The sequence below is a fragment of the Dromiciops gliroides genome, chromosome 1, assembly GCF_019393635.1.
Source record: "Dromiciops gliroides isolate mDroGli1 chromosome 1, mDroGli1.pri, whole genome shotgun sequence".
Lineage (NCBI taxonomy): Eukaryota > Metazoa > Chordata > Mammalia > Microbiotheria > Microbiotheriidae > Dromiciops > Dromiciops gliroides.
The window spans coordinates 679,289,555-679,303,099 of record NC_057861.1 but is presented as its reverse complement, the minus strand read 5'-3'; the positions used below and the strand labels follow the sequence as shown (position 1 = coordinate 679,303,099).

At 39.4% G+C, this 13,545-nt stretch overlaps 1 protein-coding gene and 4 non-coding genes across 7 annotated transcripts; all 5 read right to left on the bottom strand.

Annotated features, from left to right (window-relative positions):
- Window positions 1-121: 121 nt before the first annotated feature.
- On the bottom strand, window positions 122-13,508 carry GNL3 (G protein nucleolar 3). Of its 3 annotated transcripts, none has more exons than XM_043979014.1 (15): window positions 13,381-13,508; window positions 12,131-12,189; window positions 11,509-11,646; window positions 11,236-11,346; window positions 8,023-8,106; window positions 7,526-7,661; window positions 6,775-6,881; window positions 5,684-5,804; window positions 4,343-4,430; window positions 3,773-3,947; window positions 3,265-3,407; window positions 3,043-3,179; window positions 2,784-2,965; window positions 519-585; window positions 122-431 (listed from the first exon to the last, which is right to left on the bottom strand). In XM_043979014.1, exons 1-15 carry the CDS (start codon window positions 13,391-13,393, stop codon window positions 334-336), a joined length of 1,659 nt encoding a protein of 552 aa, XP_043834949.1. In that variant the 5' UTR covers window positions 13,394-13,508; the 3' UTR covers window positions 122-333. The 3 variants fall into 3 exon arrangements, with proteins under 3 accessions (XP_043834949.1, XP_043834950.1, XP_043834951.1); XM_043979015.1 differs by having other exon boundaries at window positions 13,335-13,436; XM_043979016.1 differs by lacking the exons at window positions 122-431; window positions 519-585 and having other exon boundaries at window positions 2,784-2,958.
- On the bottom strand, window positions 4,020-4,096 carry LOC122737802. The gene has a single exon (XR_006354575.1). It is a non-coding gene; the product is annotated as a small nucleolar RNA SNORD69 (small nucleolar RNA).
- Window positions 4,598-4,669, bottom strand: LOC122737801. The gene has a single exon (XR_006354574.1). It is a non-coding gene; the product is annotated as a small nucleolar RNA SNORD19 (small nucleolar RNA).
- Window positions 6,639-6,718, bottom strand: LOC122737853. The gene has a single exon (XR_006354606.1). It is a non-coding gene; the product is annotated as a small nucleolar RNA SNORD19B (small nucleolar RNA).
- LOC122737800 lies at window positions 7,399-7,475 on the bottom strand. The gene has a single exon (XR_006354573.1). It is a non-coding gene; the product is annotated as a small nucleolar RNA SNORD19 (small nucleolar RNA).
- Window positions 13,509-13,545: the final 37 nt, after the last annotated feature.

The window sequence follows — 13,545 nt, the reverse complement described above, 5'->3', positions numbered from 1 at the left end:
TTAAGACCAATAGTGTCAGCGTATGAGACACTGTTAAGCCAAACAACTCAACCTGAACTTCAATATATAAAATGGTGATAATGCCTCAGGATACTATTATGAAGCCTAAATGACACATAAGTCAATGGTGACGAAGTATTTATTTTATGACAAATACTTTACTTATGTAAAAAGTTGACATCCTATCTCCTACCCATTTGTCCAAGTTTCACATATTTACAAATAATTACCATACATGTTTCTCCTGCCATATTTACAAAGTTATCTTGTATCAAGATAGCTCAGCAATCAAGTCAACAGTGACTCCAGAACTTCATAAGGGACTAGGATTCATTACACATAATCTGTATTAAAATCGTAAGTGTCGTCATCTTCCTCTGTTATCTCATCCACATGAATGGACTTTTCTCCTCCAGCACCAAACTTTTTACCTTCATAAAAGAAAGGAAACAGCATTGTGAAAATGTCTAGCAAATCCTGGTACTGCAAACAGTAGGACCCATTAACTCTCAACATACCTGACTGGAGCTCTTCTTCCAACGGTACTTCAACTTTCTGTCTTTTGGTCCCTAACCTGCTTCTTTCCTGTGAGGAAATATTAAAGGTTCAGTTGAAGTTCATGATACAGGTAAGGGTAGAAGAGATTAAAATTACGAAAACAACAAATGATTTCTGGGAAGGGATACATAATAGATACAATAATAAATAGGAGACAACTCCCCACCCCACCACCCCCAAGCAACGATTTGAATTTCTTTAAAGCAATACAACCCATGACAATCTCACACAAATGTGCAATGGTAGGCAAGATAAACTAGAGATCCTAATGTAAGGGAGATATGGCAAATTTATCCCATAAAATATCACGGAAACAGGGTGGAATGACTCTAGAAGGGCACTTTAAAGGTTAAATAGAGTTGAGAACTGGGATGAGAGAGAAGAGTAACACTATATAAGGGATTAGAGAAGTATGAGATTGATTGGGGAAGGATCACCAGAAACAGAAGGGATATTGTCACAAGAGTTTACAGACCAAACGGATAAAAGAAATTTGGGGAACAGATCACAAGTCTTGGACAGAAATATGATGGAGGCTTTCAATGATATCAATATCAGCTAGAGCTATCTTTCAGCCTGCGGTAGAACAGTTAATAATTATTTGATCTGTTTCTACAATTTTCATAATTCCAAAGGTTTGGTGGAGGAAACAAGTTGAAACTTCTTTTCTTAACCTAATTCTCATGAGCAAGAACACCTACTGTTGGAGTGGATACAAGAAGCCTGGGATTTGTGATAAAAAAGGACTCAGCCTATTGTCTCACCTAAAATTTGGGTAAGGAGTATTCTCAGGAGTTGAGGCTATTGAGTGAAGTGTAAGGCAAGAAAAAGACTTATTTAAGGGACAATAAAGAGTAGACAGCTATTCTGCTCTTAACATGCTTGCTTTCTCTGAGAATCTTTAGACTACAAAAGGTAAGACAAAAAGAAATAAAAGGGAATTGCTACTGAGAATAAGTAGGAAAAAAGCACTGAGCTTGAGCTGTCCTCAATGGATGCAAATCACAAGGCCCAAATGAACTGCAACCCAGGGTACCAAAAGACCTGGCAAGTGTTACTGCCAAAGTTAAGTCAAGGAGATTGGAAGAGGAATTCACTCAGAAGAGTGAAGGAAAATATCCTCATTTAAAAAATTTTAAAGGGGGGGGGGGGAGGGAGAGACAACACCCAACGTGGGGAAGGGAGAAAGTGAAAATTAGCGAAATTCTGCTTCATGCAATAGGTAATGTTGGTCTAACTATAATTACTTTTTGGACAGGATTAAAGATAAGACTGATGGATCAAGGGAATACCCATATTTTTAACAAGGCATTTAAAAGATTTTCATGTTGGTTTTTTCAGGGCAATGAGGGTTAAGTGACTTGCCCAAGGTCACACAGCTAGTAAGTGTCAAGTGTCTGAGGCTGGATTTAAACTCAGGTCGTCCTGAATCCAGGGCCAGTGCTTTATCCACTGTGCCACCTACCTAGCTGCCCCTTTTCATGCTATTTTTGTAGACAAGATAGTAAATATGGATTAAGTGACAGGCTATTTAGGTGTATTTGAAAATATAGCAGTCACTCATGATTCAGTTATCATCTTGGAAGTTCTCTAGTGAGGTGCACATGAAACATGAAATGCTGTCCATTAAGGACTTTAAAATTCGTGACTTGGTTATCTAAACTGCAGGTGACCCAACTTAACAAAAAGATCTAATGGCCTACAAACTCTCCAAAGTAAATGCTATCTTGGCTGTTTGGAAAGCAGCTGTGTTCAGTCTTAAAAAGAAGATAACCTAGATGAATGCACTTCTAGGTGTATTGACAGTAAGGCTGGAGACAGAAAAGGGAAAGCCCTTGAGATCAAGCCATGAGGAAAGGCTTTAGGAACTGGGGAGGCCTGGGGTTTGAAGAAGAGAAGACTTGCCTAGAGAGCAAGTCATCCTATTTGTGACAGCCATCTTTTCTTTTAAGTTTTTCTTCTGCTTTGGCCCAAACAGAAATAATACCTATCTCCAGAATAGGTCAGGCTGCCTTGAAAAGGTATTGAGGGGGTGGGACTGGAGGTCAAGTAATCATTTGATGATCTCTTAATGTGGTACATTATATTGAGGTTGGGCTAAATCAGAGGTTTTTCACGGTTCTGTGTATTCAACCACTTTGGCAGTCTGGTGAAGGCTAAAGACCGCCTGATGGGTCATTTAAGTACCAAGGGAATTTCAAGCGGCTGCTTAAAACCAATCTTACATCAACATCATTTTCATCATCACTGTCCTCTTCTTCCTCTTCATAAAGACAATCCTCCTCCTCCTCTTCACTCTCTTCCTGCCTCGGCAATTCCTCAGGCACATCTTTCTCCTCTATTATGCCATTAGTCAGACCAGAGCATTCAAATAAGATGCTACTTGACATCCTGGGACTCCTGATGGCTAGCAAAAGAAATCTAATGAATCCTTAATAGATTACATGAATCTAAACAAAACAAGAAAGCAAGGATCTTACTAACCTCTAATGGCACCCACATTGTTTTTTTCTAACTCCTCTAGATCAAGACCCTGTTGCATATCTTCTACAATACCCTCAGTAAGATGTGAAGAAAGAGTCAGTGATGCAGGAACCTGACAATAGTAGCTCATTTTGGGACTAGTATTTAAAAAAAAAGATAAAGATTAATTGTGAATCTAATACAACACTAATAATAATTTTCAATAGCTAAAATAAACTTTACCCTATCCAGTGAGACCAGAACAATTTAGCAGCCTCCTCCACTTTGGGTAGGCCACCTTTCCGCATCATTCCTTTCTTCTGTGCAAGCAGAGTCAAGAATTCTTGAGAATCTTTATAGCTTGGGATGTTGTATCGTAACATTAGCTGAAAGAAGAAAATAAGTCATCTATCTGGTTCAGCATAGGTTTTGTTAAGAGTTTTAAGGTGGCAGTGGTGTTAAAACCAACTAATTACATTATTAGATATGCATGTATGAAATGACTCAAGAGGAACAGTCCTGTGTTTCATTTCCCTACAAATGAAGACTGTCAGGAGAACAACAACAATTACTGAATAAATCCTCATCTAGTTAAAAAACCAATTCCTATGATCACCCAATGTTTTCAATCAAAAGGCTCCAAGGACATTTATCTCTGGCTAGAAAACTGCATTGTATCAAAATATAAATGGCCTTAAAGCACTCTAGATACTCATGAGAATACAAGAAAAACTAGAAAAGACCATATTACCTGTGCTTTATTGCAGTGTTCCACGACTGAAGTAACTGAATCTAATATCGGTCTGTCTTCAATATTTGTAGGACTTCTCAAAGCAAGAGCAACTGCAGAGTTAGAAGGAGATGCAATAATGCTCGGACTATCTAACATTGTGATGTTCTTGTCAATGTGGACAATTCGCATGTATCTAAAGAAGAATATGAATGGGTAAAAACTTAAGACTTTCAAAGAATGAAGGGAAAGAAAGAGAACCTAAGCAAACATGAAGCTCAGGGTTGGATTGAATAAATTCAACATAGAATATCAGATCCAGTGTGTCATCATATGCTTCATGTGTGGATGACATCTGAAACCCCTAAGTATTTTCACACAGAAAATGAATCTCATTTATAGGGAAAACATACCATGTCTTCTGGTGTTCATGTAACCAGAAAAACTGATGAATACAGGTTCTCCTTTTAACTGAAACCCTACAAAAACTGCAACCTCCTTAATTATGTCCAGTTTAAAAGGACACACTGAGAAAGTACAACTTTCTTCATGGGATACCCCAAAGACCTTCCACACTTTTCAGCCACTTACCTTGTAAGACCCATGGCTGGTCCAGTAGGACACACATATGCTTGCTTTAAACTATTGATTATGCTGCTTTTACCCACATTTGGGAAACCTTCAAATGGAAAGAAACATCATTATTTTACAATTTAATTAACTGGAAATTCACATAGCATAGAAAGGTTATCTGTATTTGTGTCCACAACACTGGCACTGACAAAAACATCTTCTGAAGCATGAAATAAAACCGGACTGTCTGCTGACAATCTAGTTGAGAGGCCTGCTCAGAGTGAGATCAGAGTTGGATCTCTTATCTTCACTTTAAAAGTAAGACCAATTTTATCTTCATTTCTCACTCAAAACAATGGTCAGGACAGATACTCATTGATCTAAATATTCTAATACTAGTCTTAAATCCCAAATGTGTAGTGCTACTTTTTGTGGTAGCAAAGAACTTGAAACAAATTAGATATCCTTAGATTAGGGAATGCAATAATTTAAATTGCGATACATTAATATAATGAAATACTGGGCTCTAAGATATGACAAATAAGACAGAAGCATAGATTTACACGATATGCAGCTGAGTAAGGTAAGCAGAACTAGAAACAAAATAAAATGGAAAAGAACCACAAAACAACCAAAATGGAACATGCTGCAAAACTACAAAAAAATAAAAGATCCCCAAATCCCTGGCAGAGGTAGGACCACCAGAGGGATAGAACACTGAAAAAATGTTATTTGGGAGGGCAGCTAAGTGGCACAGTGGATAAAGCACCAGCTCTTGATTCAGGAGAACCCGAGTTCAAATGTTGACTTCAGACACTTGACACTTAGTAGCTATGTGACCCTGGGGTCAAGTCACTTAACCCTCACTGCCCCACAAAACAAACAAAAAACAAATAATAAAAAATATTATATGCTATAATAGGATGGCTCTCTGGGAGAAAAATAGTGAAGATACCAATACAAAACTGAGTTTTAAAAAACAAGGCAGCTAGGTGGCGCAGTAGAAAAAGCACCGGCCCTGAATTCAGGAAGACCTGAGTTCAAATCCAGCCTCAGACGCTTGACACTTACTAGCTGTGTGACCTTGCCTCACAAAAAAAAGAGAATATCTCCCCTCAATAAAGCTCATTTGCTTAAAAAAAAAAAGCAGATTAAATCAATTTCAGTTATTAAGCGTTTATGAGGTACCAAAGGATGTTTTTCAAATTAAACAAGAACAGTTGAGACTAGTAATTCATATCCACATTGTAGATATTACCTTCCAAGCATCTCCCCTCCCCCCCTTTAAAGTGAAATAACACTTTTTAAGCAACCAAATTAGTTTCGAAAAAGTTGCTAGTTATGATTATACAAACTCACCAATCACACCAACTCGAATGGGTTTATTTTGTGTCTTGCAAAAATCACTGAGGAGTGTTAAAAGGCTCTTTCCACCCAAGCACATGCCATGCCTGCTGAGGTCCAGTTTCTTCTTCCCTGGCTTCAAGTTCAAACAAGTTAGTTATCTTCTTGAGCTGTCAATATCACTAATACAAGCCTTCTTAAACTTTTTCCACTTCCAAACCTTTTTCACCTTAGAATTTTTTTTATGCAACCCTGGGTATATGGGTATATAAAACAGGTAGATATATCTTTTTACTGTTGCCAATTTTTTTACGACCCCATATGGGGTAGAGAACCACAGTTTAAAAGAAGCTTTGTTCTAGTATAGAATGGCAAATATTCTGGGCAAGAAAAAAAATGATTAGCTGAAAAGACATCTAGACATAACAGTGATGCAGTAGACAGTACACTGGGCCTAGAGCCACAGATCTGTACAGGTTCAAATCCAGCTTCAGACACTTGCCAGTTGTGTGACCCTGGGCAAATAACTAACCTCTCTCTGCCTTAGTTTCTTCAAATATGAAATGGGGATAATAATAGCACCAACCCACCAACCTCCCCAAGTAACATCAAATGTAAATTTTCTTCATTTTGTGTCCTCACTGCTTAGCAGTGTCTGCCACACAGAAGGCACTAATATTTATTCTCTAACACCCCCTCCCCACAACTGAAATAATGCATTACAGAACTGAAAAGAACAACCTATAGGTTCAAATAGTTATGATTCTCCTTTCTGAGTAAGCCAGTCTGATTGGTCCCTCTCCCCAAGATTCCTTTTACTAGTTACTATTGTCTTCTTCACAGTCCACCTGATCTCCAAAGCTTGTACCCAGATAGCGGACAAAAATCACAATACCAGCACGAATAAGGTTAGCATAACTGGTTTCAGAAAAGTTTTGGACAGAAATAAGAATTTCTCTAATTTTAATCTCTTTGGGTGAAATCAGAGTTGGATCTTGTAATCTTCACAATTCCATCAAGTTTTCAGTGTTCATCACATTTCAACCCAAACGATTAGGCAGAGAACTAAGGAAGATCTTCCCAATAACACAAAGGGGTACCCTTACCAGCCTTATCTTTTCATTTGCAAATGCTGAGGCTCTAAAAACAACTGTTGGGAGTTCTTTCTTCAAGCAATGGACCCATTTCTCCAAATTTTCCTTTGGCACTAGATCTGAAAGCAGTAAGAAAATTTACATGCTAAAATTTGGGGGTCATTAAGTAAGATTTATCTTTACCTAGATTCTAATTTGGGCACCATCCTTAGATAATGATTTTAAGCCTCTACTCCTAAGAGTAATTTAAGATTTGTGTCCCAGGCTAATTTGAGTTCCAAGAGTCAAATCACTGACACTCTGTAATTTTTCTAAGAAATATTTTGGTTAAAATTTGTCCAAGTTCTTGGTTTGAATTTTCAAAACCAAGACATGGGGAATTCATATACCATCAACAACCATTTATTGAACACTACTAAAATGCAATCTTCTTGGTGATAAGGATAAAATAGGTGGAGGTCATGCCTGATCTGGACAACCTATCCAATCAGGGAGACAATCTAGAGGAAAAAATAAATAAATCAGGTTAACATATACTTAGAGTACAAAGTGTTGTAAGCATCAGCAGTCCAACAACTAAATGCTATTTTGATGTTAGATGGTATGCTCTTTAGCAACTAGAAAGGATGAATATTTGCCTATGCTGAGGTCAGAGTTGGATCTTACAGTCTTCAATGGTATTTCAGACTGATTAGATGTTTTCCTCATACCTTACTTAGAACCCATAAAAGGTCATGTTTTAATGAGCAAATCTATGGCATACCTGTTTTATTCAAGACAAGGAATAGTTTTTTGTTTCCTCCAGTCTTCATAATGACTTGTTCCAACTGGGGACATCTATACCCTAAGGGATCTCTGGCATCCAAAACTTCCAACAAAACATCTGAGGCCTCAATCACCTAAGGAAACAAAGATTAGAAATACACAAGTGCAAACAATATGTCTAAGTCTCACTTTCAACAGAACCACCCCCAGTTCCTTTACCATTCCAGTCACCTTCTTGCAACTGCTCCAGTTTGAATGCCAAAACAAGATACCAGAACTAAATGTACATCCTTTACTTAACCTCTATAACGGTCAAGAAGAACAAACATCATCCTTATTTAATTAATGAGAGAAACTGGCATAAGAAAAGTGTCTCTCTAATCTTTTAAACCTAGATGAGCCAAAAGCTCCTTCCAGTTGTATTATTCTAAGAACATTTGAAAGTCACTTTTTATACGATTAGGAGGGAAAACTGGCACCTCTTAGTAAAAATACCTTTTGAAGTTCTCTACAAAATGATTTTTTTGAACCTTGCTTGACTGCCCTGCAAGATAGCGTTGCCTTTCTTCCCACAAATTCCTGTATGATGAGAGAAAAACACAAAATCAGAATTTGAAAGAATATAGGAAATAAAACAAAATTTAAAAGTTGATCATTTTAACTCCTGCATGTTAATACTCTTCTAATAACATTATGGTGAACCCTATATAAAGTTAACCTTTAACTCCATACACTTCAATCACTATGTATCATCAATGTGGGCATTCTCTATATTGGTCCAAAAAAACACCCATCAATGTCACCTAGTCTTATGTGATTCTTCCCCACCATGTTTTCCCACAGACCCTCTGCTGAAGCCTTCTAAGTTAAGTTTACATTGCACAACGACCAGCATAGCATTTAGTCGTTACTCTTGCTAACCAGCTAATCATGTAATTCCTGATGGTTTCTCATGTCACTTCTGGCATAAAAGATAACTAAAAATTTGTTGCAGCCTATTTACCTTCACCCTATCTCCACTGCCCTCTAGGCTACAGCTTATCAACAAGCATTTATGAAACATCTACTATGTTCTAGGCACTTAGAAAGAAAGGAGCTCATAGGGAATTTAAATTCTTTGGAGGCTGTGGTGTTAAAATTTGCAACCATAAAGCATTAACCAGGAGAATACTGATGTTACTTAAAAGATGGGGCTTTTGTTGTAGGGACCAACTTAGGACTGTTGTTTAATTTACCAAATCTAACACAGCCCACTTCCCAGTATTTAATTCTGCACCTATCTTACAGTCCACCCATAATGTCCTAAATAATAAAAACTCTCATTTATCTAGTTCCTCATGGTTGGCAAAGCACTTTCATGCATTATCTTATTTGATCCTAACAGCTCTGAGCTGAGCGTTCTAACTTCCACTTTACAAGATAGAGAAACGAGTTGCCCAGAGTCACACAACTATAAATTGACTGAGGGGGGATTTTAACCCAGGTTTTCCTAACTATATGATCAGCATTTCAACCATGCAGCCTGTAGATACATATATAAATACATTAAAACTTAATGGGAGGGGCAGCTGGGTGGTGTAGTGGATAAAGCACCAGCCCTGGATTCAGGAGGACTTGAGTTCAGATCTGGCCTCAGACACTTGACACTAGCTACGTGACCCTGGGCAAGTCACTTAACCCCAATTGCCTCACCAAAACAAAACAAAAAAACTTAATGGGAGGGGCAGCTAGGTGGTGAAGTGGATAAAGCACTGGCCCTGGATTCAGAAGGCCCTGGGTCCAAATTTGGCCTCAAGACACTTGACACTTACTAGCGTTATGACCCTGAGTAAGTCACTTAACCCTCATTGCCCTGCAAAACAAAAAAAAACATAAACAAAAAACAAAAACTTAATGAGACGAAAAAGGGAAAAGAAAACCAGCAACAGCCTGGCCAGCCAACTGTATGTCATAGTCCAGAAAGTAGATATTTTCCATGAGGACTGTTTTATTCAATTATAGATCTCACCAAGAAGACCCTACATCATTCTGATACTTGATTCCAGTATCAGAAACAAACACATTATCTAGAGGATCTTATCCACCACAGTGAGGGCCTTTGACCTGGACGGTCCACAACCTCCAAGAAAGTCCATGGACAGGGTGTCCAAGGGGTCCATGAATATTGATGAGAAAAAAAGGTCATATCTTTATTTCAATATAATCGGTTTCCTTTTTAAGCCTATATATTTTATGCATTTAAAAACCTGATTCTGACAAAGGGTCTTCCATTTCACCAGACTAGAGTAAGATCTCTGATCCACAGGGAATCCCTCTTCCTTTTGGGCTCTATACTGGACCATCTTTCATGATAGTGGTAACCCCCTTTGGAGAAGATAGATACACCTATATTTCATACTCAGCATTAATGATTTTTCAAGGAAAGTTGTGTTCTTTACGCATGTATGCAAGTCTCCTTACAGACAGAATTGACAGCTATGTTTTGTTCTACCAAGCCAAATGCTCTTTTGACAATAAAAAGTTAGGAAGTTATACTTATAGGACGTTTACTGCTCAGTCAACTAGGTGCCTAAAAACATACTTTGTTGTAGAAAGGGAAAGAGTATTTGCATCTATATAACATCTACTATGTGCCAGGCACTTCCTAAGCACTTTTACAGATATCTTTATTTGATCTTCACAACAACCCTGGGAGGTAGGTACTGTTTATCCTTTTTACAGTTGAGGAAAGTGAGGTTAAGTGATTTACCCAGGGTCACACACCTAGGAAAAGTTTCTGAAACCAGATCAGAACTCCAATCTTCCTGACTCTAAGCTCAATACTCTATCCACTTTGCCAACTAACTGCTTCTAGAAGTATTTGTGAAAGACTGCTTTATCTCATCTCTTTTCATAAATATCCTCAAGGCATGTATAAAGAAAGCATTCTTATACAGAGAAGGCATTTGAATCAGCAGTTCATAGGATTTATATAGCTAATGGGGACCCCAGAAGCCATCTTCTTTAATCCCTTCGTTTTATGGATAAAGAAACCCAAGTCCAGGTTAAGTGAACTGCTGGGTTCCACAGGTAATATAAGAAACAGGATTTGAACCAGATCCTCTGACTCACCAGTCAATTTTCTTTTTAGTAGACAACACTTTATCTTTTCAGTATATGATGCCAACTATCCACTGTCCTCTAAATTGCATTTGGGGGAAAGTCCACATTTCGTATATAGCATTTGTTCATAAACCTAGAGATAAGAAGGGAATCTCAAAATCAATCTAATCCTACATTTTACAGTTGAGGAACCTGCAGCCCAAGTGCTAATATCTTTTTAAAAATTTACGCTCGCCTTTTTTTTGGTGAGGCAATTGGGGTTAAGTGACTTGCCCAGGGTCACACAGCTAGTAAGTGTTAAGTGTTTGAGGCCAGATTTGAACGCAGGTCCTCCTGACTCCGGGGTCGGTACTCTATCCACTTCGCCACCTAGCTGCCCCCACACACACTTGTTATGTGCAAAGTACCATGCCAGACTCAGTAAAAAGACAAAAAAAGTGTCTGTCTTCAAATGCTACTCGAAGGGGAGATACAACTTTCAAAGAGATAAATGTATGCCCACCACCTAGTAGGTAAACAAATGCTGTTGGACTGGATGGAGACACTACGTTCTTTTAACAAACAAGCAACCCAATTATCTCCCCTCAAAAATAAAGCCAATTCTACCGTTTTTGGTGGTTCAGTCTTTGATGAAGCAACATCATTTTCATCACATTTTCGTTTCTGTCCTTGTTCCTTATGTTTGTTAAGTTTCTGTTTCTGCTTTAGCTCTTCAAGCTGTTCTCTCAGGCCAAAAAAAAAAAAAAGTAAAAAGAAAAGAAAAGGCTTAGGATCATTAATCATATTCTTATTACCTCATTAAAAAAGTCTACTCTAATCTCCCCAAGAATACCTTCTCAAAGGTGAGAAAAAAACCTGCCTCTTTCTGAGTCTTCTTACCTGTTGCTTTCTTTGCTCGGCTTCCCGAAGAAGGGCCTCTTTGAAGGGGGCACTGTTGGGCACACCAGGATCTTTCTTTGTTTTTTTGTGACCACGTTTCTTGGCTTCCTTCCTCACTTTTCGGTAATGTTCCCGTACCTATTTTAATAAAGCTATTTAGTTTGGTTTATAACTTCCCAGGAATATATCTATTCAACAAAAACAATTAAAAAAAATTTTTTTTAAGTCACTAAGCTCCAAGTCACATTCCAAAAACAATTGGACTTTGAAGGTATTAACTGAACTCTAAGGCAACCATTAAGGTTAAAAAAGGCTGCAGATTGTAACAGCTTCATTAACATCTAGCTCTCATACATCAGACTTGCTCAGACAGCATCACCACCACACCCCAATGCACACACTAGACCAACAAAGTTTATTTCTCACACCAGAGATGAGACCCTCCCTCCCCTCTCCCTTGAGAAGAACATTTGCCAATAGTAGAAATTTATTTCTGTATTTTTTTAATCCAGTGTCTACTGCCTACCAATAACAATCTTTGTAGATATGAGCCCACTAGCTACCAGCAATTGTGGTAGATCCATCCTAAATACATCTCCAAAAGTATATGCAGAAGACCCACCTTTTTCTGGATTTTAAACCGCTTATGACATGTCATGCGCTTACTTGCTTTTTTTAATTCTAGGAACAAAAAATAATTCATAAGGTCAGAACTGGGGCTCTTAAAGTTTCATCCCCTCCTCTTTTGTATACTACAAAAACTAGGGAACAAAGAGTCAGTAATTATAATTAAAAGACATAAAACACATGTCCTTCCTGGCCACCATTATTTGGCTATAATCAAATCCCTAGGAAAAGGCCTACAGAACTAATTTATGATTTTAAGAAATCCATTTTTAATGAAGGAGACTCTAAACCAGCCAAATTGGATTAATTTGCATTTCCCACCCCTACGCCTTTGCTCAAGTTGTCCTTTTCATCTATATGATCAACCTGAACCTCCTCCTCTCAAACCTTCAAGGTTCTTCAATCCTCAGTAAGCCATTCTCCATCCTAAATAAAAATGAATAGTTTATTTGATTCCACGACCCTCGGTATTCTACTTAATCTAATTTTCATTCTACTTATCTTGCTGATTTCCCCTAACTGATGGCTCGGGGCCTTACAATTTATTTTTGCATACAGGCAGCACGCAGTCCTGGAAAAGCACATTCGTCAAGAAATGACTGAATATGGGTCTGCCCCTAGCTGTATGACCCCGTAGAAAGTCCCTTATTCTCAGACGTGCCTTCCCCATTAAAACAGGCAAAAGCATACTAGCACTACCGTCTTCACAAGATGTCTAGGAAACCGAATTGCGACTTTTAAAGGGGTATAAAAGTCCCCTTAAGCCCACGGTCCCTGCTTCAGACAGGCTGCTCAAAGAATCATTCACTCTAAAGGCTGCAACAGCTGCACAGATGTAACTCCCCCAACCCCCAGGCCCTCAGGCCCAGCGCCCGCCCCAACCCGGGCCGTAGAGCAAGGTCCGGGCTTAAGAGCGAGGCCGCAACCAGAGCCCACCAGTCAGGCCCAATTCCTCCTTGTCCGCTCCGCTCCTGGTCCAAAGCCACAAACTGGGGAGAAAGCGGGGAGCTGGGATTCGAGCCCAGGGTTAGCCTGCCTCCCGCTCCAGGGCTCTCTCCACTGCCCCCAACCTCCGAGACCGAAGGCCGCCGGGGCCCCGGGCCCAGCCCAACCCGCTTCCCGCACCCTCCACCCCGGGCTCCAGAGGAACAAGTAACGCCGGAGGCGAAGGGGGCCAGCTGTAGGCGAAAGATGCCTACTTTCGAGGCCCCCAAAACTCTCGCCGCCCGGGGAACAAACACTCACTAGGCCGCTTCATCGTGGCGGAGGAGAAAGCAGCTACCACGTCCGGCCGATTCAGACGCCACGTGCAGACTGAAGAGCAGAGCCGTCACGACGTGAAGACGCTGCCGTAAAGCGCGCCTGTGCCAGAGCCTCCAGCCCCGCCCCACCCCGCCCCGCCCCGCCCCG